A 26774-nucleotide genomic window follows, 5' to 3' on the forward strand; every position below is an offset into this window, starting at 1 on the left:
AAGTGACTAGTCACAAAAAGTGACTAATCCTTAGTTTGACTCTGAAACTGTCTACCATCGGAGTAATTTTCCATCTGCCTTTTCATGATATTGTACTCACCTGAGGAGAGGCGCAAGCAAGAGCAGTCATATTAGCTAAAAGAAGGAAATCAAGTTCCAAGTCTTCAATTTGCTCATAAATTAACGTTTTGTTACAATTGGATTTGTCTCATTTCTAGCTTGTAGAAATTGGACTGAATTTAAAGAGAAATGTTTTTAAATCTGATGTACTTAGCACAAAGCCCAAGCGTTGAACTTCCTACTTTTTTTTTTTTTTTTTTTTTAAACTGTACTTATCAAAGTAGATATATATTTTCGTACATTTTTATGTATGCTTTAACATGACCCATGCATCTAATATCGCTCTGTGCATGTGATCATAAACACATATTAGAGTGAAGGATTTGGCCACAGCTTGTAACTTGTTTGTCAGTTGAGGGTTTGGGAATTTACATTCTGTTGTTGTTTCGTGTGACATTGCAAATCCACAGGAGAATCTAGGGAAGCAAAAGGTAATGCACTAGGTTCAAAACCAGGCTCATGTCAGGCAGGTGGCGGGGATAAGCTAACAGTGGGGGAGAACAACAGGTAAAGGGAAAATAAGGACAGCACTGACTGTCTGGTACATCGGCGGTTAAAAGCTTTTGGCCAGTGAAGGAATGAGGGGAAGCTTAGCGGGCAGGTTAGTGGTCATCTACCCGAGAGAGGAGGCATAATATTGACAAAAACACTCTGGGCCTTGGAAAGAGAAGGAGAATGTGTGGATGGAGAGGATAAAAATTGGGAAGAGGATGATGATATAAGCAGCATCACACATTCAGAGCTGGGAAATAGTCCCTACTGAGCCTTCCTCTCCCACTAGCAGAACATCTTTTTTTCCCCTCATTGCTTGTACGTGTCTCTCCCCATTTCATCCTCTACTCCCTTTTACTCATTCTCTTGTCTCATCTCTCTTTTTAAACTGCCCGTCCCTCCTCCTCTCCCACTCCCAGAGGCTCTGTCCTCAGAATTACCCAGATTTTTCATTAAAGAGCTCAGCCTGAAACCAGCAAATGACTATGGAGAGAGGGAGAATAGCGAGAGGAAGGAGGAGAGAACTTGAGGGGAAAAGTATGTTTTTCACTGCTTCCCAAGTATTGCTCTCTCCATTGCAGCCATACTGGATTCTTTTGTTATTCTCAAGATAAAGAGATACAGTTTCCTCTCTTCGCTACTTTTGTTAGCCACATCCCTTGCATCCTCCTCTCACTACCTCCCCGCTCACCCCGTGTGTTCCCTCCCTCTCTCAGGTTAAGTGTTAATGGGGTTCCATAGCTCTCTGATGTTATTGCTTCATTTAGTTTTGGCAGAATGAGCCTTTAGAGTCAATTCATTCTCTCCTGCTCTCATTTAACCTTGGGGATAGCAGGACAGGAAGGCCATTACAAGACGACGCCTCTTCTGTTCTCTTCTCCTCTTCTCTCGTCTTCTCTTTTTCTTCTCTTATATTAAATAAATCTTTCTGGATGATTTGAATCGCTCCACTTTCATCATCATTTATTTTCTTACTTTTCTCTTCCCAATCACTGAATTATAAAGCACTTCTTCTTCACATTACCTGGTTATTATGATCTGTGAGACAAGAAGTCCTTTGTGGCGACTCCATGTCTACTGTATATACCAATATATCTTCTTAGTTTATTAATGCAGGATGCAGTAAACAAAGCTGACATGACCTTTTATATAAATTGATAGCTGTACTACTGTAGCTCGGTTCCCCTTCACATACGTTTGCATGCCTCGAGCTATGTATACTGTGTAGACACAGGAAAACTATTGCAGAGCTGCCACAATGCATGTCAAGTTACACCACTACGAAATAAGTATGGCAATAATTCAATATCAATATATTTTGCGATAGAAAATGTTTCAATAATGGTGATATGCTTTTTGAACACATTGCCAATATGGCATACACCAGAGCCACACAGCAAGTGCTGAGCGGTGCTGATAACTAGGCAAACTCCTGTTCAGACTTCACGGTCAGACTTTTGTACTCTTTGTCCTTTTGTACTAGTTCACTGGCACTGCACTGCTGGCCTGTAGAAATTAGATCCATCAGACATATTGAAGCAACAAGGCAAATCACAAGACAGAAAAAGATACTGCTCTGGCTTATTTACTGATATTTAATCATTAAACTGGCACGCTCCTGCATCTTCTTGACAGGATGCATAGCGTAGCACTTTTTCTGGGCTTGGGCTAAAAATGTTTAACGTTTTGTAAATGAGAACAGTGATTCAAATGTAAGTTTCAGGTCCGTAGTAGCATGCGTAGCCTTTCCTACATGTTCCTTTTCACAGTTTCTTTCTATCTTGGTGGATTCAGTTCAATGAAACACAAGTAAAGGAACAAGCACTAAGTTGTAGCAGACTCGCACCATCAGTCTTTATCAGCAATAGCCCAGCTCTTCTCACAATGGCACAACTTATACTGCCTAGGTGGAAATACATTCAGTGGGACTGACAAGTGGCAGAGCTTTTACTGTAATGGTGTCAAAGACAATCTGTTTTACACCTGTCTGTGAATACTTTACATCGCTGACTGTGTTGCTCACCAGGTGGCTCAGATATTCTTATCGTAGATGTATCTTCAAGGTATCCCTAGATCTGATGATGATATGGGTAGGAGGCCTCCCCCACCTCATTATCTCCATGACAACCGAAAGGAAGTGCTTTATCAAGCAGAAATCCAATTCTGTCGCCTCATTGGCTAGAAGCCATAGATGGATGGAAAGAGGGAACGCAGCAGCCAATTAGAAAAAGAGAGACAGAGAGGTTGACAGCAAGAGAGGGAAAGACATGAGAAAGAGAAGGAGAAAGAGAGATTGATGTTAGCATGAACACCAACCAATTAGAGGAGAGGAGAAATATGTAGAGTGTTCAGTTTCATCTATCTCACACACACACACACACACACACACACACACACACACACACACACAGAGTACACTAACAGGATATATACACACACAAACTCTAACCCACACATTGTAAGTAATGGGGTTCCAAACGAAGTTGACTTCAGTGTAACGTTCACATTCACAAACACGCACACACAGATACACAGGGGTTCAGTGTAATGTAGTTATAACCCTGCTGTGTTTAATGCTGTGTGAACAGTGCTGATGTAGCATTAAGGTGTTCTGCAAAGTATGTGTACAAGGAGATAGCTGCACCACTTTTCATGAGTGGAACATACAGAGCCTCTGTTTTATAAACTACATGACCCGGCAGAGCTGCTCTGTTTCCCGGCCCAGAACCAGAGCAGACTGGATGGTTTCTATTACCTGGCAATATAACTTAGCAATTAACTAACCTTATCTCTAGTATTGTACATAACTTAGCGCTGGGGCAGATTGTTTGGATTTTTCATGGCTCATCGTTCACCATTTTAGTTCCTCTTTTTCCACCTAATTGGTACTAGAGAATTGTTGAGGAAATGCGTCCTACTGTGTGTTCAAATATAAATTATATAACTTTCTGGAAATGAAAAGAAAATTTCTCTTTTCAAATTGCAGCTGAAGTGCACCTATGGTGGCACAACCTTTACTCACCACTGGCACTGCTGTGAATGCTATCATCGTGCACAAATTTAAGTTCTTCACAAAGTGCAGAACTTGGAACATTTTGTGTAGAAATGACACAACCATATCACTTTTTAGCATGTGTGAGGAAGCATTATCTACATTGCTCCCAGACTACTGTATTAGAATCAGAAAAAAAAACATGACCTGTCAGGCTAAATCCTGACATAAACCAGCATTTTTAAACCTCAAGCACTTCAAGTGTACTATTTAGAAGATAATCTATTTTCCGTGTGCATGCATTATTTTGCTGCACCTGCAGAATTTTCTGCAATGGTAGCCTCACGAAGATAACTTCAGAAGTGAGCTTATAAAACCTACACACTGAAATGTTGCAATAAAAAAATGAAAGGAACTGTCTAACAATTTTAATGTCAAGTGATAAATCTTATTCTTCGAGATCTTATCTTGCTCACTCATCACATATACTGGTGCACATTATTTACTGCCAGACATGTTGTTGTGTTGGAATCCTCTTTTGGAATAAATCAAAAGAATAAAGTGATAAGTGTGAAAATGGTGACCATGTACAGGAACAGACACGTTAATCCCCACCAAGATGTCTTTGGTGTTTCTATGCGGGTGCTTGAGTGCCAGTGTTCGTGTTTGTGCTTGCCATTGAGAGTTTAGCAGGTTTGTTGGTAATGCTTTAATCCAATCTGCTGACTTACATGCCGATAAGCCTGAGTCAGCATTGTGAGCAGCGGGCAGATCACTGCTTCAACTTTATAGCTCCCCTCGTTTGACTCCTTGCCGGTCACATTAGGTAAAGGCGGAACTGAGGATTTCAAGATTTTTCTGGTATTGCAACATGAGTTGTTCTGTCTCATGTAGACTTAGTGTCTACATTGTAAAGACTGCCTTTGCTTCCATCAGCTACATCATGTTTTAGCTCCTAGTTGTGAAAGAAATAAAAATGAATCCCATGAACAAGAGCAAATCAGGCCATGCTGCCACCAGATAAGCTGTGAAACAGCAGGTTAGGCCACTCCTTTTGTGCGCTCAGTTGTTCATAGGTTCTTTCTTCATAGAATCAGTGATCAGGTCATTGTGGGAATAAGCTGTTTACACCTCAGCATCCACACTGGTGGTATCATGTTCCGAGTTATTCATCTTGTCTGTCTCAAACAGAATCTTTAAATCCAAAGTACAAAAACAGCTGCTCAGAAAGAAGAGGACATTGACATGCTCAGAAATAGGCGCACTGTTAACACACCAGCATTCAGGCGACTCGGACCTGTATGGTACAATGGGATGTTTTTGAGGTCTTCTGGCAGAAGATTGTATCTGGAAAACTCTCTTCTGCTTTATTTCTCTTTTTTCCTTCTTCCCCCTCTCTCTTCTCGGCCAAATGTGTTTCTCTCCGGTCTTAAATGAATTGAAAAAATTGTTGGTTTAATAGCTCCTGATCAGTGTTAGTTAGAGATCTTATTCTCACAGCATCCAGTGCAGCGCAGGAGGTGTTCCTCATCTAACCCCTGTTGCTTCTGCTGTGTTGAATAGAGTCACACCACATGGTGTTACACATTAATGAATTTTAATGATTCACCTTTGGTCTTGGGTAATTCCATGAGAGGGAAATGCATGTTTGTCATAGGTGAAAGTCTAAACTGCTATAGAGCATATGTTAGTTAAGATTGGGGTCACAGGAGGCCAACATAATTTTAAGCATATACTCTCTACTTTATTTCTTGGTAATGCATTAATTTACATTTTTTTTTGCTATTTTTACTTAATCACATACTTTTTCATCATTTCTGTCAATCCACACTGCATTTCCTCTATTTAACCAAACCCACCAAATGTAAGTGTTTCTCTCGAGAAGCTTGGTAAATAGGAATTGCCATTAATGGCAACTATTTGGACATTTGTTTTACTATCCAAATAATGTCATAATTTGAACTGAAAGGGACCGTAATATTACAAGGCATAATAGACATTATGGCTGATGGGCATTAAACATACACCCATACAATGAAAGGCCCTGCTACTGCACATTTATAATTTATTCTCAGATTGATTTCAAATGGGTTGAAGTGAAAGTGAATTGAAACTGTTATGTTTGTCTTTTTTTTTTTTTTTTTTTCAATGTGAACTGTAGGTAATCCAGATCAATTTTGAAGAGTTTGATCTGGAGATAGCATATGATACCCTGACAATAGGAGATGGAGGGGAGGTTGGAGATCCAACAACTATACTCCAAGTGTAAGTATAACACAGTTTTTGTCTTTGTTGTTGTTTTTTTTTTTTTTTTTTTAAGACGTAGCACAGATCGTGAAGCCCGAAGCAGCTTCACCAAGGTAATGTTGTGAGATGAACTCCTGAAAGATGACTGGAATATCTTTTAGGAAATGGGCTGCCTTTACTCGTTTTTTACATTTTCCTTTCATGATTTCATCAAGCAGATTGTGAATTGAATGCTGTTGTGTCTCCATAATGTCCAGCTGACCAACAATCGCACTCCTGCGATTGTTGGTCAAATAGTACAGTCTAAATGAGGATGAAAAACAGATTTTATTGTTACTCTCTTAACTTTCATTCTGGCTCTGTTAAAAGCTATCTTCTGCCAGATCAGAAAACATTATTTGTGTTTTTAAAAAGTCAAAATTTTCTTCAGTATGGAAAAGCTCTATTGTACCCAAAGGGATAACAAATGGCTAACATTGAAAATGGGATTGATTTTAGTTCATTTTGCATAGAATTACTATTAGCTGTCATGTCTAGAAAAAAAAAACATAGTCTGAATGTATTCTGACAAATATGCGCTCCTGGAGCAGCATCCTGTAAGAAGAAACCAAACCATTCGACCCTGGCACAGAATGCTGCAGTAATTTGTTCACATTCAGGGCAACACTTGAGAATATGATGAAGGCTATGATTGCACTGATTAAAATTACACTTTCTTTTCATAGCAATTATGACGATAATGATGTAATAGTGGCGCATTTTGTTCACCAGTCTTTCAGGAAGCTTTGTTCCGGACCTGATAGTGAGCATGACCCACCAGATGTGGCTTCACCTGCAGTCAGATGAGAGTGTCGGATCCATTGGTTTCAAGATCAACTATAAAGGTATGTTATGATCATGTGCTTGTGAAGAGATGGAACAAGGGAAAGAATGTAAATGAGAGTTTATCCTTGTAAGAATATATCAAACGTTTTATTATTATTATTATTATTTTCATGTTTGTGGACTGGGAAACAAATATGTTGTCCTCCATCCTGTAAATTGGTTCTTGTTGCCTGCCTTACATGTTGTATGCCTTATAGAACTGACATATGTGAATGTGTTAGAAAAAATAACACCTCTTAGAAAAGTAAAGTTCAGTATGTAAGTAATCAAATCCAGATCTGCTCAATTAAATACGCAATCTCAATAAAAATGTTGCTTGCACGTCACTTGGTCATGATGATTAGTCTATTAGTCCATGATTAGTCTGCATGGTTGTATAAGACAATTGAAGACATAGATTTGAGACAGTTTTTGTTTCCAGTCTGTCTTCTTCCTGCATCTTCTCATTGTCAGTTGTTTAATAACTCTTTAAAGCAAGTGACCCAAGGGAATTTCAGTGTACTGTTATCCTGCAATTATGCCTTCTGCCAACAGTGGCTGCTGTCCAGCAAACCTACCTGGTCTTTGTCTCCTTCTGCATGTTAACTCATTTGGAAAATTCAATATATTCTCTCCATTCAAGGTTGAATAATTTAGAGGAATAGCATTAACCAGGAGCTACTAAAATGCTTTCAGAAATTAAAAACAGGTTTTATTTGGAGCCATTGGTCTTGCATCTTAAACCACTGAAGCTTAGCAGGTCACCCCTGGTCACCATCAATCATTGTTGCAGCAGAGGGTTTTGTTTGAAGATTAATTTTTTAGCTGCACCCTTAGACATTTTTAAAGGGGTTGTGGAGAACTCAGATTTAAGCTACGTGTTTGTCGAGCAACACCTGACCTTTTTCTGAATATCAGTGAAGAACAGAGTTTTTCTCCTCCACTGTCAAATCAGCTCCTGTCATATTAAAAACATTACCCTTTCCAAAGTTCCCTGTTTGATGGATATGATGTGAATTTGATTACAGTCCATGAAATACAGAGTGGTGAGCTTTGCTGCAGAAAGGAACTTTGTGTGCCTCATTTGAGTACCATCATATCTGGATTTATTGTCCTGATGAGTTCCCAGAGTTTGTCTCAGCAAGAGTGGAGTGATAATGATGCATTTTTTTATATATATTAACCCTTTTTAGGCCTTGAGTTTCACTGTGAATTTCAAATTATATCAATACTGAATAATGATTAAAAGAATATGTAGTCTAATTAAATTGAAGTTTAGCTTTACATTATATTTTCAAATATTGAAGCATACAGCATTTTATAATACAACAAAGATTCTGTATCAGAACCCAGAAGGCTTTGAATAGAAAATGATGATTTTATTTTCGCTCTATGTGCCATTGTCTGCTCTAAAGCAAACAATAGTTCTACACACATGGCCACAAGAAGAAATTCATGTTTAAAGAAGAGTAAATTCCACGTAATCTGTTTCTGGGCTCCCAGGTCCCTATCCATCTCTCCTCAGTAATTTCCCCATAGGGATCAATACAGAAATTAATGGAGAGAACTGCCATCTAAATTCTTCTGTACTACTTATAATGGCCCATTGAACACCCATGATGGCCTGGCATTTTTAGTTTACCTGTCTATATACACTGCTTTGTGTATGTACCACAAAAGAAAGTTGTGGGTTCATGCTCCCGGGCCTGCTGCCTTTCTGTGCAAAGTTTGCATGTTCTCCCGTGCTCTTGTGGGTTTCATCCGGGTTCTCCGGTTTCCCTCCACCGAGTATTTGGAATGTTTGTAATGTTCTTCGATTGCCACATACTGAATGAAAAAGGGAGTAAATATTTCTCTTGAAATGTATATCCTGATATCTGAGATGAAGACAAATGTGTCTTCCTTGGAGTGCTGGCTCCATCGCCCACAAGATTTACTGTATAGGTTGATTCCTCTGGTGTTAGTGGGTGGCTGCTGCGTGTTTAAGAAATGTTAGAGTAAAAATGGCGAAAAGACACTACGCCTGTATATGGGTGTTTATGATGTGTGTGTTTTACTCGAGGCACATCCCATAGATCTTGGGAGTGAAACAGAAACATAAACATTATCGGTAAATCAAGCTTCCTGCTGCAAAGTCTGTGTGTGTGTGAGAGACAGGTAATCTCTATCAGTGAGCCAACAAAGCTCTACAAGTCACTCACCTTTTACCCTCACATTCTCCCCCTCTCTCTATCTTCTGTCTGTATTCTCATTTTTCCTCATTAGCCGTCTCTCCATCCGTCTCCCTTTCTCTTCTTTCTAAATCACTGCATTCTTTGTTTGCTCCTCTCTAATGTACTGTTATTTGGTCTCAGTCAACTATCTTCTTTTTGTCGTCTTTCAGCTGATCAGCCCTGTTTCTCTCATTCTTGTTATCGCTTACTCTCCCTCCACCTGACTCTGCTTCTGCTTTTGTCTATCTCATGACCTCTCGCGCTCCCTCTCTTTTTCTTGTCACCATTCAGCTCTTATTAAAGCCAAGGTCACCAACCTGACAACACTCTGACTCCACTCCCTTGCAAGGCAAGATCACACACACACACACACACACACACACACACACACAAAGTATTGACTGTCTACGTAACAATCTTTCAGTCGACCCTCAAACGTGGTGTGTCGCAGCTATAGATTTAAGAGAGCAGTGCATCATTATTGCATTATAGGCATCATTTACATAAAAGTTTCAGTGAGTTTCTTTCGACGCTATGAAAAAATAAATTCAGTGGAGGCTTATATATCTGTCCACAGAGTCCATAAAGAGGTGCCACCGAGGCTTTTGAGCATAATGTATGTGCGTGTTCGTTTGTGTGAAAGTGTGGAGTTATACAATATCCATGTCCACATTCTTTCAAAGTATAATATTTGCCTGGAATTTGCTTTATGGTTTGAGTTAAACAATAACAAAACAACATCTCAGTGATTTATTTTAGTTTTGCATGAAATCTATATTTACAAAATGACATTTGACTTAAAATTGAATTTTGGTTAAAAAAAAAATAGAAACTGCCTCCAGAATGCTGAAGAGAAGTCGCTCACAGGGGTTACAATAAGTTACTGAGGGTGTTGGGGGTTAGCGGTGTGCCAAAAAATCGATTCGTGTAACAATCGTTTACGCATTGTTTTTTCATTTACTACAATTCAAAATTGATTTGAAATGTCCCAAAATCGATTAAAAAAAAAAAAAAAAAAAGAAAGAAATAAAACAAATCTGCAGGCTGTCTGCCTCCATTTTGTATGCGGGATGTCCTGATGTCACCACAGAGCTGGTTCTGGAACATACGTATGCACAAAAACAAGGAGGAAACTACATGAAAGCCCTATGAAATCAGTTTTATTTTTAAAAATTTTGAGCATTCTGTTTTTAGCATTTTACACAAATTTAACCCTGAGACAGTGTTTTCAGTAATGACAGACAATTTCTTCAATTCTGACTGAAAACTTTAATGCTTCCACACATTTAAGCAAAACATAACAATGACACAATGAAGCATGCGTTACACATCTTTGGAGGAAATATCAAATCCAAACTTTAATTTCTTCTATCCCCATGCTCTTTGGTTTCCCACCAATTACTGACATTTCAGTACATGATAGTCAACCTATCGTGTGGGGGGAGGGGGGGTCTCTGGAGGGGTCTGTTCGAGTCTTTGGGGGATAGGGTTATCAGACTAGAGTAGATCATGAGGATCATTTGCATACCTATAGATTGAAGCAGACATCATCATGAATCAAATCATTTTGAATCGAATTGTAGCCCCGAAAATCGGAATCGAATCGTGCGATAGTAAAGGATTCCCAACCCTAATGCATGTTTTGATCTCATGAGACACACCGCACGGATATCACATGGATACATTTGTTCCAAAGTTATTGTCTTTTAATAGAATAGTACAATCAAAATGTGAAATATCTTTCGGTGAAGTTATGCGTTATTAACTTTGCCACTTACATTATCATTCATAAAGAAGGTCTGGTGTCGCTAGCTGGATTTACCTCCTTCAGTTCCACTTCTGTTTTTCTAATCAGTGATTTGGTTGCAAAGTCAGTTCAAATTGATTACTAGATCTCAGTGAGGCTTCAGCAGCAATCCATCACCAGCTCATCTCAATTTCGACATTTTAAGGGTCGCAACAGAGCAGGATTTTCAAGCACCGTCGTCACTTTATGTAATTTAAACAGGGCAGCAGCTGCCCTTTGGATTGATGCAGGATTCAGTGCTCCACACTGAGTAAACCTCCTGTTCCCCTTAGGAGTAACAGCTGATTCCTGCCAGTGGAGAAGGTCAAAGGTGCTTTTTTCGCCCTCAGTCAACTTTTATTGACTGAAGTCATATTTTGACAAGGGACGTGACAAGTAAAACAGCTGTACCTCATCTGATGGCCCTGTTAGGTGTACTACCATGTTCACCAAAACACAAGGTCTACAACAAAGGACAAGACTGATCAGAACTAGGGAAAAGAAACATTCCTTCACTATAAATACAAATTAAATGTGTGAAATACACTGCATTGGCAATTATGCCATTTGTGGCATGTACAAGAATATAGACAGATAGATAGATGGATAGATAGATAGATAGATAGGTACAAGAATATAGTATATAAATCTGCCTGGCAGACATATTTTCAGTGTGTAATTACGTCCATTTGAGTATTATGACAAATGATACAGAAGACTGAGCAGTAAGTGCAAGTATTTGCCTCAAAATTTGCCTCCTAATCTGTTTTCGTTGAAACACAATTGAATGGAGATTTGGAACATTTGTTTCTGGTGATGAGTCATTCTTTGAGCACCTGCTAAGTGCATCGATCGTACATTATCCCATCATCTTTGATATAAAACTGTACTAGGAAACTAGTAAGCATAGATGTTAAGTCCCTGCCTCACTGCCATTTGTAAACAAGGGTTAGATGGAACATGTGTTTATCTCATGACAAATTATTTTAACCTGGTTTCGCCACATGCAAGATGTTACAAGATTAATCATACAGCTAGAAAGTCTTCTCACTACATTTGAATATTACTATACCACTGCGGGGCTTCTTCTCTATTCAGCAAATCCCATTACCAAGTCATAATGTCAGTGCTTACTTTTAAGATTTTATTTCAAATTTCCCATCTGTATTTTATGGTTTTTAATATATGATATATTTTATAAGAGGGGAAGATGTCAAGGTGGATTTTTACAGCACAGGTGACCCCTAGTTTGATTGATCTGCTGTGTGTGTGTGTGTGTGTGTGTGTGTGTGTGCGCACGTGTGTGTGTGTGCGCGTGCGTGTGTGTGCGTGCGCATCCTGAGAATGAGATGGAGACTTCAGTGTGCTTCATGTGTGTGTGTGTGTGTGCTCCATGTAATTTGTTGAAATCCAGACGATATGAGTGAAGTCACAGCAGCGACAAGCTAAGCTAAACTGACAGAAAGAAGTCAGTAACCAAACACAATTTACAACATTGTAACCCTGGATAACCACAAACATCAGTATGTGACAATTTCTGAAGAGGAAATTTAACCATGCAGTCATTTTATATGATCTTAATCCAACATCGGTGCGACTATTTCTTGCAGCAACAAAATGTGGTTTTGGGTCCCACAAGATCTCAGCCCTCTTGCACCACTGTAGTACAGCTAGTAGAGAGTTGGACTTTCTTAATCACGCAGCACTAAACAGCTTTTCATTCACAGCTGCCATGAAATATGAATTAATGAAATATTCATTCACAACACTACCGGGAATGTAGTTCAATTTTACACTCAATAACCTTAGTATTGGGGTAGTGAGGCAAATCTTTTCTAGTTGTCTACGCGTGCGTGTGTGTTTGCATGCATATACTATATGTGTATGCTCATATGCTGAAAAGGTAATGTGTGGAAGTATCATTTTATCACAGAACTGTAAACAGCATTTCATTTTACAGTCATGCATTATTGACTTATAGTAAAATATTATGGTTTGTCAAAATCCGATGTTAAATGGATCATACCTTTCATTAGGCCTCTCTAATGTATTCCAGATACTTCAGATTTCCTCCATACTGAATGGATTATGTGGACATTGGATTGATTAGGCAATGTTATGTTTATAACAACATACGAGATGCTGTTTTGGCCCTGATTGGTGTTATAATAAGTAATTTGTAGGGCTAATCATGAAGAAGCTCCAGATGGTTGAGCTCATTAGATGTTTTTACAAAAAGCAGAACAGCGCTTTGGAAAATGCTGCTTTAACGTTGATTAGGTATAGCCCTGGTAGGCTTTTAGTGGTTTTACTTTCCTGATTTGGTGTGACACGATGTACTCAGTGCAGTGGTGTGTTCACTGATGTGACTTTTATTTTGTTATCCATTCACATTTTCAAACATGTTGGAGGAAGTGACAAGGATAGCTTAGTCAAACAAAAATGTCATAAAAGCTACTGCAATGTGGGTGTCCTGTTCTCTCACCTGTACTTTCCATACATAGATGATTGCCAGACTCTTTTTGAAGACAGGCACATCCTGAAACTTAAGATCTGTGATCTTAAAGACAAAAAAAAAAAAAAAAAAAAGATTTTCGCACTTTGTGATGAGAGGAGGCAGCGATTGTGTTTTTGTTAATGCGGAGAGAAAATTGACGCGATTCTCACGTCTTTCTTATCCCCAATCAAATCAGTCCTCAAAAGCTCCTCAGTGGCCTGGTTTGGAATTGTGAGTGTAATAAATGAGATGATTGTCATTCAACAGACCGTCCTCACTGATGTCTGCCGTGTGAACAAGTCAATTTGAGCCACTCCCTTTAGGTCACAGATTCATACAACCACAAGCTAATTAGACAGGCCGAAGCTCTCATTTCTTCAACTGAACAAAATCCACTTTCCACTCACTTCCTCTTCATTTGTGGCTATTATAGTTACATGAAATCATTGTTCGTTAATTGTGTAATCTCTTTAGTAAATCTTGCTTTTTTTTTTTCCAGTAGCATTGGTAAGACACGCATGTTGAAAATAAAGCCACAGCATCAGTAACCATTCAAGTACTATTAGCAGCCTATCTCAATAATCATCTTTGTTGTTGTCAGAAAAACCTATTTTCTCCAAGCTCGCAAATACAACCAAAATCTATCACCTTACTCACTCAGCTCTCCAGTAGTACATTTAGGATCCCGTGGTGTGTAAATGTTCTTTTGTATACATGTGCAGAAAGTAGTGTGAGCATCGGGGAATATTATAAAAGAGAGTGGTGTGGTGTCAGCATGTACTCACAAACATGTTAAAGTTGAGTTCACACACACACACACACCCACACTTTAAGGGGTCGAGCCCTCTTTGTGAGTCCGTCAGCCTTGTTATAACAGACACAAAAAGATTATCCATCTGTGCACCAGAGAGACGGTGAAATGTGTGTGTCCATATATGTAATGTTAAGAAAGGGCAACTAGATATGTGTGGACATCATACTTCTCATCAGCTGCAAATATAACAATTACCATTTACATAATTCTCATCAAACAAACTCGCAGAAAACGGACTGAAATGCGTGACTGAGAGTGTGATTGTCTGCCTGGGGTGTGTTTGTGTGTGGCATGCATGCACAACAGCAGTAGTATAGGAATGTTCAATGTTCTAACAGTATGCCTGTTTTCTCTCCAAAGCAATTTGTTCTCCATTCTTATGCTGGCTGTTTGTGTGTGTTCATGTACAAGTGTGTGTGTTAGGCAGGTTGTGATTGGTTGAGTCCATGGGTCTCATAAAGACGATGTCATGATGGAAATTAATGCAATACATCACAAATATGTACTCAGACACGCACACAAGTGCACACCCGCACATACTAACTGTAAAGCACACACACACACAAGAAGACACACTTTTGCTTCCTGCCATGGGCCACTCCTGTAAATAATGCTGAAAATAGGAGAGGAGAACTGGGGAATAAAGGAAAGGAAGGCTTTGGAAATAGAGGGTTTATTTCCACAGATACCGTACACAATATTTTCACAGAGAATGATGGTGGCACAGGGGCAGCCTTATATGGAATTAAAGAGGCATCTGTCTAACCTTATGGTCAGAGTGAACTGGAAAAAAGACATGTCAAGAGCGCCTGCAAACTCAGGGGAATGAGACATGCAGAATGAGATGGTTACAAACTTGCTCTGAGCTACATAAACTAAGAAAAAGAAGCTTTAAAGAAATTTGCCCAACTCAGCAAACCAAGAGCCAGCCATCTTAAAGCAAGACTTTTCGGTTGGCAGAATATCGGTGTTGAAATGAATGATGAGCTCTTCTAGCATGACACTGTGCTTCATAGCTGGAAAAGATGGATATTGAGTGCTGGGGGCTGGTAACCCTGCATGGAGTTACTTGCACACATGTTTTCAAAGCTAGACACCAGAAACACTGGGTGCTGAGCTGACTTCCAAATACATATATCAATAATTATACAGTAGCATATTAATAAATTTGAGTTAGTAGGGTTACAAAGTTTGAATCCAGTACCAGACCCTTTGCTGCACACCATCCCATCTTTCTTCCTCTCATTGTCACTCTCCAATCTTTTCTGTTTCTATCAGCCAGCTAAAATAATTAAGGAAATAAATTATTTTTCTATCACTTTGTGCAGTCAACAGGATACAGGACCCAAATGCAGAAAATGAGGCTGAGCAGATATATTTCAATGGCTTCCCTTTGTTTGAAGTGCAACCTCAGGCTTACAGATAGAGTTCAGCAGAGCAGTCTCACTGACGGAGTCCATTAGGGCTCAGCAGACGGCAGGTCTAAACATGGGTGGCATGTCACACACTGATTCTTTGGAAATTGGAGGGGAACAGGGGGCAAGCGGGTACAAGGGTCAAGGTTGGCTTGGACACAAGATCACACAGCAGCATTGAACATCAGATGGAGTACTGCTATTAAGTAGGCAGGTCTAAACACTAGGTGGCTGAATTTAGGGACTCGGGGCCAAGTGTACTGGTGGGTGTTGATGTCTGACAGGAAAGGAGGGAAAAGTCCAAGGACATCAGGTAAATAAATATTGAATGGCAAGAACTGGAAAGTTCTGTTAAAATACATGGAGGAAGTGAGACCGAGCTTCCCTCTATGTCCTTCACCTTGGTTTTGATATTTTTCACATTTTTGTCGCTTCCTTGTATTTAATGAAATATTTTTACACACTGTTGAGCAATAGCTGATAGGTGAAGTTTCATTTTAGGCACAAACAGATGTTAATGCTTCCTTTTGAAAATGTTTCTTTACAGAGATAGACAAAGAAAGCTGCGGTGACCCAGGGACTCCTCTCTACGGAGTAAGAGAAGGGGACAGTTTTTCAAACGGAGGAATCCTGAGATTTGAATGCCAATTTGGTTTCGAGCTGATTGGAGAGAAAACTATATCGTGCCAAGACAACAATCAGTGGTCAGCAAACATCCCCATATGCATATGTAAGTAAACCATCAACCGGTGAATTTCAGGGGTATTACTGAAGAATGTAGAATAAAAAATAAAAAAATAAAAAAAAACACTTATTTATGTATGTATGGCACGTGCTGTGCTGTGGCATGCTAATAACATTCAGCCTGACCTATCACCATGGTGACAGAGTTTATTATGGCCTGGAGCAGATGATGACCGATGACGGCGTGGAGTATCAATATTTAACAGATACTGTTCTTCTCTCTCGCTGCATTTTTCTGTCTTCTCTCATATTCTTTTCTGAAATTTACACATCTCTGTCTGTCTGTATGTACCTCTCCTTCCCCCAAAGTCCCTTGCATGTCCAACTTCACAGCTCCCTCAGGAACTGTCCTCTCTCCTGATTACCCAGAGGGCTATGGGAACAATATGAACTGTGTCTGGCTCATCCAATCAGAAGCTGGCTCCAGGATCCACTTGGCATTTAATGACTTTGACCTGGAGGCACCGTACGATTCCCTAACAGTGAAAGACGGCGAGACAAATGATGCCATTGTCATCGGGAGGTTCTCTGGAGCTGAGAGTCCCTCCCATCTTACGTCCAACACCAACACACTGAGGCTGGAGTTTCAGGCTGATCACTCTATGTCAGGAAGAGGATTCAACATCACTTACAGTAGTACGTCATTTCGTTGTTTTTGTTGTTTTTTTATATATACAGAAGTACTAATTTCATCTGTGATGTAAATCACATTTTGCATAATATATTTGGCACATGGTTTCAGCAGGAAAGAGAGAGTTTGTTCCCACAGGCATCTTCAACAAAACAGAGCATTTTGTAAAAAGACATAATTCAATAGAGTTCATGTGGTCTTTACAGCAGCTAAGAAAAGAGGTGTAGGTATCTTATTTAAGAGATAGATAAAGCAGGTAAGGCACTAAAGAAACACTTTTTTGGCTTGTTTGTTGTCACATGTCAGATGAGACAGTCATTTTCATCTCAGCCATTCGAGTACAGAGAGAGGTCCAGGACACATTTAGCCTTATTTAGCACGAACTGAAACGTTCATCCTTTTTCCATCAAAAGGAAAATAATACATATTCCCAAATTACTTTTTTGACATCATAATTTGTGCCTTTAACGTATGTCAAAATAGAATCCAAAACGTTGGATTTATTGGCGAATTGAGCATCTCAGAAGTTCTGTCCTCGGTGTAATGTTGTCAGCTTTCCAAACAACTGCAATTGATCAAAACTCAGGAGGCTCTTAGATGTATGGATGAATGGCTTCCTAGACAGCAGGATACAACATGTACAGTAAATAAAATAGTTCTGGATTTGGCATTCTGTTCACATTTGATGCTGCTGAACTGTTTACCCTTTTTTGCTGCCTTTGAGCTAATTCAGACTCTACTGGACAAAACAATGGATGGAAATTGATGCTGATCTTCTCCTCTGAATGTGGTTTTGGTGGGCAAACGCACATATTTCCCATAACGTTGAAATGTTCTGTCCACAGGTTTTAAGTTGGAATATTCAGCCCTGTGCGCTCAAAGAATTTTTTTTTTTTAAGCCAAAACCCGAGCACAGTGCAAATATACTTTAGCATGAGGAATGAGACAGGCAGCGCAGGCATATAAGAGAGACGGATCATAGGAGACATTTATAACCATTTTCCAGGGCAGGTCTCAATGTCACAATGGAGCAATACATCTATATGGTCGGTTCTAAGAAATTTCATCAAAACGATGAGCAGCATATCGGCTTATAGCACCCATAAAGTATAGGTGTCATATACGTTTATAAGATTTTTTAAGCACGTCTGTGTCCCTCTGTGGGTGTCCAACGTCCAGTAATTTACTCATCATATCAATGTGTCCTTGTGTCTTTTTACTTCAGCATTTGGCCATAATGAGTGTCCAGACCCTGGCATTCCTATCAATGCTCGTCGCTTTGGAGACAGCTTCCAGCTCGGCAGCTCCATCTCTGTTGTCTGCGAAGACGGTTTTATTAAAACCCAAGGAACTGAGACCATCTCCTGTCAGTTAGAGAGAGGAAAAGTCATGTGGAGTGGCCCCATTCCTAAATGTGAAGGTAAATACTGCCTAGATAAATGATTAAACAATTAACTCGGGAACAATGTGTCATCCAGGGTGGCCTTATTGCCACTGCAGTAAGATTCAGTGGGAGTTATATATCTCTCGTCAGCTTGGCAGAGGAATAAAAATAATGGAGGTGATCAGATATAACAAAAATATCCAATAACATTCGATACACTGCTGCCATATCTACAGCTGTAGACACTCTGCAGTACTGTAGTGCTGATTGAGAATATGAAACCTTTTCATTTAGGTCATACAGGGGAGGAAATGTATGAAATGACCCGCAACCTTAACCATCTGCTAAATGCGACTATCGAAGCTGTATTTGGTTATAATTATCGCAGTGGTCATAAGCATTGAGTCTCCTTATTCATCATCATACCTCTCCATTATATAGTTAGAGTAAAATGACTGACAGTGTTAAAGTGTCTGCGTTATAATTCCAACATCATATATAATTATCTGTGAGTGTACCTAACACAGCTACTTGACAGAAGTGATGATAGAACAAAGGAAGCCCATGTTAATTGTGCTCCAGGTCATTTAATGTCCCCAGGTCCTTTGGAGTTAATGTGCCTGTGGCTACTTGAATGGAAAATTCACTTACTTGTATTCAGGAGGCGCAGACAGGAACAAATTGAATTAAGGCACCAAGTTACTCTAAACAAGATAAAATTAAAAAGAAAACAGAATGGCGAATGTAATATTGTGATAAAAGTGAGCATTAAGTTATTATATAATTATATATTGGGTCATGGATGTTGATATGAAAGTGATTGATTGTTACTGTTTTGGGTGTTAGCGGATATTTTATGCACGGCATGTAATACCATCCATACATTATAGTGCAATGAATTTGAATACTTCCAGCACATAGTGAATGTGTATTTTTAATGAACATGAAATGATCTAATGATGCAGAAGTGTCTTCATCAGAGTCGATCTCTGACATGCCTTTTGCATACAAAGTTATTTTAAGTATGTTGAAAACTTTTCCAGACAGTACATTTGAAGCTTCTCCATCAATATTTTATATTAACAATGGATTGAATGACTAAAATTGAAGATTTTATTCATATAGACTAATTCTGATATAATTATCACCCAAATATATTTCTCCTCCTCTACACTGCAGAGGATTTCATTTGACTTCTTAATCTTCTACATCCAGCAGCTTGTTTCAGTTCACTTAGTGCAGAAACATTTGTGAAACCCACCATAAGCTGTTTGTGCCAACGAGAGACAGACGGCAACGAGCTGGTGAACATAGAGGAGCATTTTCACTTCTGCTTCCCTGAGGAAACGGTAGAAACCAAAGCATTGCAAAAGGAGAGACAGTTTTAGATCTTTCTCTTTCTCTCCCCCTCCAGCCCCATGTGGAGGCCACTATTCAGCCCCAAGTGGAGTGATTCTGTCTCCTGGTTGGCCTGGTTACTATAAAGACTCTCTCAGCTGTGAGTGGGTGATTGAATCAGAACCTGGACGCTCCATCAAAATCACATTTGACAGGTGGGTGGTTTAATTCTTTGTTTCTTCATATTATAAATGTTATCAAAGCTTTTAAAGGGCAGGACTCAGACTGCAGATTCATCAGAATCACCATTGATTACTCCTGACAAGCTTTACGAAACTTCTAATTTACTGTATGAGCAGTCACCATGAATGAAACAATGATCTCTTCCATTTAATTTGTCGTATGATTTACATAGAGAGTTGATCAGTAAGGCTGGTAAACTTTTTTTTCTTCATGTTATTTCTCTGAGCTGTCGATGGCAGTATAATCTGGACTTTAAAATACGTTTTCCTTTAAATTACTTTTTAATTGGATTGTGCTTCTGTCTCAACTTAATTTAATTGTAAATTGCACTTAACAATATTAAGACAAGCCCTCTAAAACTTCTCCTCCTCTCCTTTTACGGCATATAACTGCAGTTAATTATGTCACGGATATGATAATCTCTTGATCAGTCACCTTGATCATCAACTTTGAAACTGCACAACGTAAATGTTGGTCAGTTTAAATGGAAATTTACCAGCTGTTCAAGAGATATTGGCCACTTAGTCGACTTCACATTAACATAGCAGACTATTGAATCTTTAAAAGCATAACTGGGTCTTAACTTTCAGCCCTTTTTATGAGGATACTTATTTTCCACAAGACATTCAGTATTGAGTGACGTTGACAAAATACAGCTGATCAGCTGCTCAGGAAAATTAATTTTTTTGTTATTTTTGTGCCACAGGTTCCAGACAGAGTTGGGCTATGATTTCCTGGAGATCCATGATGGGCCAAACCTCCTTTCTCCTCTGGTTGGCTCCTTCAATGGCACCCAGGTGCCTCAGTTTCTGTTCAGCAGCAGCAACTTTCTTTATCTGCTGTTTACCACGGATAACAGTCGATCAAATGCTGGCTTCAAAATATTATATGAAAGTAAGTTAGAAAAAGATACATTGAAAAATTGATATACTGTGAACATTTTCTCATCTATACAAAGATAATGTCCTCTGTGCTCTGTCTCCTGCGGCAATATAAAAAAGCCATGAGAACACTTTTAGCAGAAGTGTATTTGTCTTTGTGTTTTATTTGTGCTTCTCTAAACACACATAGTGGGACAAAACTCAGTTTCACAGCCACAGGATGAACCCATATGTGCAAACTCAACCAAAATCAGTAAGTTTTAGAACATGCAGCTCACACAGGAAGTCTGGTTTCTTTTGTTTTCTTCAGGCGTTACTGTGGACAGCTACTCGTGTCTGGACCCCGGTATTCCCGTCAATGGTATTCGGTATGGACAGGATTTCTCCATTGGGTCTACAGTGTCCTTCGGTTGTGATTCTGGGTACAGACTCAGCCACGAAGAGCCACTAGTATGTGAGAAGAACCACTGGTGGAGCCACCCCTTGCCTACATGCGATGGTAAATATCCCCAAAGAGCTTTGAATTTTGGGGAAACGGTTGAGGTTGTGATTTATTAACCCTAATAAGGAAAATAAACACATTTACTTCAATTAGATTTTTTTTTCCACAAAATTTCTGGAAGGTATGAAAGTCAGTTTTTCCAAGACAGAATCTGCATTTTTACAACAAAACTAAACTAAGCTAATTTGTATATTATCAGCCTTCCGTTCGAAGGACTGCAGTGAAATTGTCCTTGGTTCATGTCATGGCTGCATTTGCTCCCACACCATGTGCTGTGTACACTGTCTGCACCAACGTCTCAACAAAATGTTTTCTTTCATTAATAGGTAAGATAATTTCACAGAAATAATTATTATTTCTAAAGACAAAGCGCTTTTGAGATAGATGGTCTTATCCATATACCCCAATACCCCTGGAGAAGCTGGGGTGTGAGAGAAAGATCAGCAATGGAACCACCAGCCCAGTATGGGGGAGCTGAGTCACATAGAACATGCTGTTCTGCACCAAAGCCACTGGTTGAACAGCACACACACACACACACACACATGGAGACAGTGTATGTAGGGATAATTTGCGGCGATGACTGCTGTGGGTGTTAGGGGATGATGTGAGGAGAAGATTAGAGATCTTGGCATATATATTGTGAGTCTCTCTGCCTGTTTCTGTGTGTGAGAGCAGGTGCAGTATACGGCAGAAAATATGTATGTGCTTGTGCATGTCTGTGTGAGTGGGGCTTCCTACCCCCCCCCCCCCCCCCCCCCATTCCTGTGTGAACTGTGAACACAGGAGGATTTGAGGTAAGGGTGACGAGTGTCTGTGTTGCCTGTCACCTCCTCTCTCTTCTCTCTCAGATCAAGGAGTGAAGAGGACACATGAGTCGCCAAGGGGAGGAGGGGGGTGTCTCTCTCTCTCTTGTGTCTCCCTCCCTCATTCCCTCGCTCCCTTGCTCTGTCTTTCTCTCCCTCCCCTCTTCCAGTCATGGTGGGGCAGAGAAGGAGAAAGGAAGGGAAGATGCGGCACTGCTGCGTCAGTTTTGTGGTGGATTGCTTGGTTTAGCTTTTTGGCTCATTCTCTCGTTAACCACATATGAATTCCATATTTCCCAGGACTAGTTTCATGTGAGGCTATTTCATTATATAAACTTCCTCCAACTCATAGAATGAATGCCACTAGACTGTGTTACACAGTATGCACCCTGACAGATACAGTATAGGAAATATTTGCTGCTGTTGTTAGTAGGAAATGGTCTAGTCTGATGATTGACAACTAGTACACAATGAACAGCGCCTAAGGCAGCTGAGTCAGCCTTGGAAAATATAGCCGAAATCAAATGTTGTTCAAACTGTACATTGACAGAAATGAAAATAAGCAGTATTCTCTCATTAGTACAAAATATTGTATGATGTAAAGATTTTGAAGCAAAACTGTGATACAGTGATACAGTTTTACGTTTAAAATTAATCTAATGAATCTGCCAAAGGATTTCTATGGTAGTTGTACAAATGTATATATACTAGTATATCATTTTTCAACCCTGATCGAAGGACAGAGATTGGGTTTCAAGTGCAACCACTTAACTTCATCCATGAATACAATAAGAGCACCGATAGGACCTCTCGGTGACCGTGGTGGAGAAAAAGCAAGCTGAGAGAAGATCAAAAACAAAAATTGACAGAATAGGAGATGAAGATGGAGAGACAGAGTGCGAAACTGACAGAGATGGAGATGTAATGCAGTGTTTCAAATTTCTCACATAGCTCAGTGTTTAGGCTTAAGAGTTTCCTGACAGAAATGTCTTATTGATTAATAGTTCTCTGTGTGCGCATACGAGCTTTAGTGTACGTGTGTGTGTGTGTGTACACCAGCTTGTATCTTTGTGTTTGTTTAGTTTGGCTTTGCAGCAGTCTCACTCCTCGCCCTCTTTCGGGGGTGTAGATGTTGAGTGTAAAGATACTGATATTCTGCTGTGGTTTGAGCACTTATTCATTCCTGACATATCTTTCTCATATGGCTAACATTAACATTGATCAGCAACAGAAATTCACAGAAATGAAACAGTGTTGGAGGATTTCAGCTTCCATGAACCTGGTAGAGTGTCCTGCTTTAGGTAACTTTAGATTTAGACTTGACCTTCTCCCTACTTTTCTGCCACTGTTGCATTTTTGAGGTAATGTTATGGTATTTATTGGCATATTGAAAGAGAAAACGACAGGCCAGTCGGCCAACTGTAAGATGGACCAACTGGAGCGAGCAGAAATGAAGCCCCGCACAAAGCACGCATACATTAGTATGCATAGAATCAGCAACAGATTTATCCAAACTTTTCTGAGGAACTGCTCTCAACTCTGAGCATCTCTGTGCTACGTTTCCTCCTGCATAACAATGTGTGCAGCTCATGCATGTGCAGAACTTACAGGGTTATCCTGAGGCCATACTGTGAGGCTTTGAAAGTTTTAAGTAGTCCCCAAGAAACATCTGTATTGCTTCACTGCTCTGAATATAACTGCTTTGAACACCTGAAATTAAGCTGTATTAACTGGCAAAAAAGATCTCAGGAACAAAAGACACCTTCAGTTCCAGTGCAGCTATTGCACAGCAACAGCTAGCCTGAATATTATTCAGGCATTTATTTCCCATCCTGTTGTTTTATCTCAGTTTTCTGCCTCTGAACAATTTGGATCTGAAAAAAACTGACATCCTGAAACAAGTAAGCCTGCTATTATTATTGCTGCTGAAAAACAAAACAAAAAACATACTTTCAGCGTAATTTCATGCAATTAACATATTGAACACATTGAACCATACTTACAAGGCACTGAGATATTGTTGATCGAATTTGATCATGGTGACAAATGTAATAAAAGCAAATTGCAAGTTGTCAGTGGACACTAAGAGATGGAAGGCGTTAAACTGCAGAAAGGATCTGGAAACTTGAACTCTTTATAAAAGATAGAAAGGAAAGTGTACCTTTTGTTCTCCTGAAGGCAGCTGGTGTCATCACGCACTTGGTATACATGTACATGTGCATATTCTCACAGGGAATCCTCCGACCCTGCTGAATTAATAATGTGAGCTCTTGTTGTCTGGCGATCATGCTGAAATGAAACGGCTATAAAGCAGGTTTACAGGTACCAGTAGTTAAACTGAGAACATCTTTTAACCACTGCTGATTTCAGGGACATTAAACGGCTGGAGATAAAAAGCAAATAATCCATTATTTTTCCTGAAATCCAACGTGTGGGAGATTTTCCACTATTTATTTCATAATTTTGCCTCTGTGCAACAGTGGGGGGAATAAATCAGACTAATCACCTTAAACATGTCAAGCTTTTATATAACAGTGTTTTAACATCTTATGTGTGTCATGACAGTGACAAATTTTGTTGCTGTCAGTACCTCTACCTCTCCTGCTCTTGTAGCATTTATGTGTGAGTACGCGTGTATAGTGCTGTATAAGTGCTATTAAAGGTCCACAGGGAAACATTATCCATTTTATCTATCAACAATCTGATCCTAACCTTCTCTCTGCTTCTGTATTCCTCCCTCTCTCTCCCCCCCCCCCACGCCGTCTCTCTCAATCTATCCAGCTCTCTGTGGCGGAGATGTTAGAGGTCCCTGGGGAACCATCCTCAGTCCTGGCTATCCAGACAGCTACCCTTCATCTCTCAACTGTACCTGGACTGTTGAAGTCAGCCACGGGAAAGGCAAGGCACACACACAGATTTACACCGCTTAATACATAGAGGCAGGGTGAGAGACAGTCGCCAGTGGCACACATGTAGAAGTGTAGTTACTGCTAGGTGACCGACAATATATGAGGATTTTAGTTTTTTTCAAAGTTGCACAGCCATAGCCTTTGCATGTATGGATAGAATTAGGTTAAAAACAACAGTTAAGCTCTTTTCACTATTCAATTATTATTGTCTAAGTAATCATATTATGTTTATGTTTGTACTGTAATCTGTGTATGGATATAAACTCATCAACATTGTTCCCCTCTCCCAACCTGTCTTTTAACATGCGTGTGTTTTTCTTGAACAGGAGTTCAGTTTCAGTTTAATTCTTTTCATCTGGAGGACCAACACGATTATCTCTTGGTTACTGAGAACGGGAGTTTCCTTCAACCGCTGGCTCGCCTGACTGGCAACGAGTTGCCTAGCAACATCAATGCCGGTCTCTATGGCAACTTCAAAGCCCAGCTTCGATTCATCTCTGACTTTTCCATTTCATATGAGGGCTTCAACATAACTTTCTCTGGTAATTGAAAAATTTTACACGGTAACATGATGCTAATCATGACAACTTTTAGTTTAAATTTACCAACTTTGGTCAATTCAATAATTGGATCTAGTTTTTTAAATTCACATCTCCCCCGTGCCCACAGTGTCTCACCTGCCATTACCTCAGAATCCATTCCAGATCAGCCTGAGCAGACTTACATTAACACTGAATTACTCATTTAAAAGCTTAGCTCGACTGTATGAAATGAGTCTTTACAAGCTGGTTGGTCTGAGGTTACCTGCACATGTGTATCATGCGCTGTTCCGTTCAAAGATACAAAAGAATCGGCTCCCACTTGTTGACAAAGCAAAGTGATATAACGATAACTGCTGTCCTTGTTTCCAAAGTGACTCTAAGCTGCTATCATTCAGTAATTAGATTTATTTTCCTGTCAACTTTCATTTCTATCTTCTCGTTTTTCTGTTTTCAATATTCACCTTTGAATTTATTTGAAATAATTTTTTTAATCTGTTACACATAATTCTTGTGGGGTTCTGCAAAGTGGGTGAACAACTTGTTTAAGGAAGCAGAGGCACAGCCAGATTTTATGACTCAACCTTTTAGGTCTCTTTTTGCAGTTCTGTGTGGGAGTTATAGCACATCCATAAGGAAATAAAAATGTTTTTAGTTTTTATTTTTAAAAAATTAAATGCTTTTCTTTTCTGGATGGCACATCAACACAAAACTGTTAAGTCAATGTAATTCTCACACTGTTTTTCTGAATTCAGATGCTTCACAATTTGCCTCAAGGTCTACCTATAAAACCTTATACTTCAATAGCTCAAGAAAAAAAATTAACTGTAGAAGAGAGCTTACATAACCGTAAACTGAATGTACTCCACTGTCAAAAATTATGATAAGAAAAGTGTTCGAAATGTCATCCTGATCCATCATCATGTTACTGCACCATCCAAAATGAAAGGGAGAAAATTAAGACTAATACTGCCCTTCATAATTTCAGGTACTTTGCCTGACTGTCCTTTCAGCAGTCCTTTTTGATTGTGGAAGAAAAGCATATTTGAATCTGAGTATTCACAGAAAGTTTTTGTTCCCAGATGGCATTGGCTCTAACTCCGAATGTAACACATGGGAGGTGTCACCAGAGATGTACCTCCCTCGTCTTAACATGCTCAACATGCAGTGTGAAACTGCGGAAGACTCAAATACACTTGACATTTTTGATTTAAGCCTATTAAAAACACGTCTTGTGCTGTTCTTTGGTCAGCTCAAGCTCAAGCTCACAAGCTGCACACAAATTGTTCGCAGTTGACTTTATTTTTAATACTCTTGACTCACAAAGAAAAGACATAGTCATCAGATGTTTGCAATT

General features: G+C 39.5%; 1 protein-coding gene across 1 annotated transcript in view; it reads left to right on the forward strand.

Moving 5' to 3' along the window:
- Positions 1 to 26774, forward strand: part of csmd3b (CUB and Sushi multiple domains 3b) — a 210628-nt gene that overhangs the window by 121726 nt on the left and 62128 nt on the right. Inside the window, exons 11-20 of the mRNA XM_029514819.1 lie at positions 5766 to 5869; positions 6623 to 6735; positions 15988 to 16170; positions 16494 to 16820; positions 18041 to 18235; positions 19614 to 19752; positions 20487 to 20674; positions 20972 to 21160; positions 24751 to 24867; positions 25205 to 25420. Of these exons, the coding sequence (XP_029370679.1) occupies positions 5766 to 5869; positions 6623 to 6735; positions 15988 to 16170; positions 16494 to 16820; positions 18041 to 18235; positions 19614 to 19752; positions 20487 to 20674; positions 20972 to 21160; positions 24751 to 24867; positions 25205 to 25420 (1771 nt within the window). The remainder of the gene's footprint in view (positions 1 to 5765; positions 5870 to 6622; positions 6736 to 15987; positions 16171 to 16493; positions 16821 to 18040; positions 18236 to 19613; positions 19753 to 20486; positions 20675 to 20971; positions 21161 to 24750; positions 24868 to 25204; positions 25421 to 26774) is intronic.

Source organism: Echeneis naucrates, chromosome 11 (genome assembly GCF_900963305.1).
Source record: "Echeneis naucrates chromosome 11, fEcheNa1.1, whole genome shotgun sequence".
NCBI lineage: Eukaryota > Metazoa > Chordata > Actinopteri > Carangiformes > Echeneidae > Echeneis > Echeneis naucrates.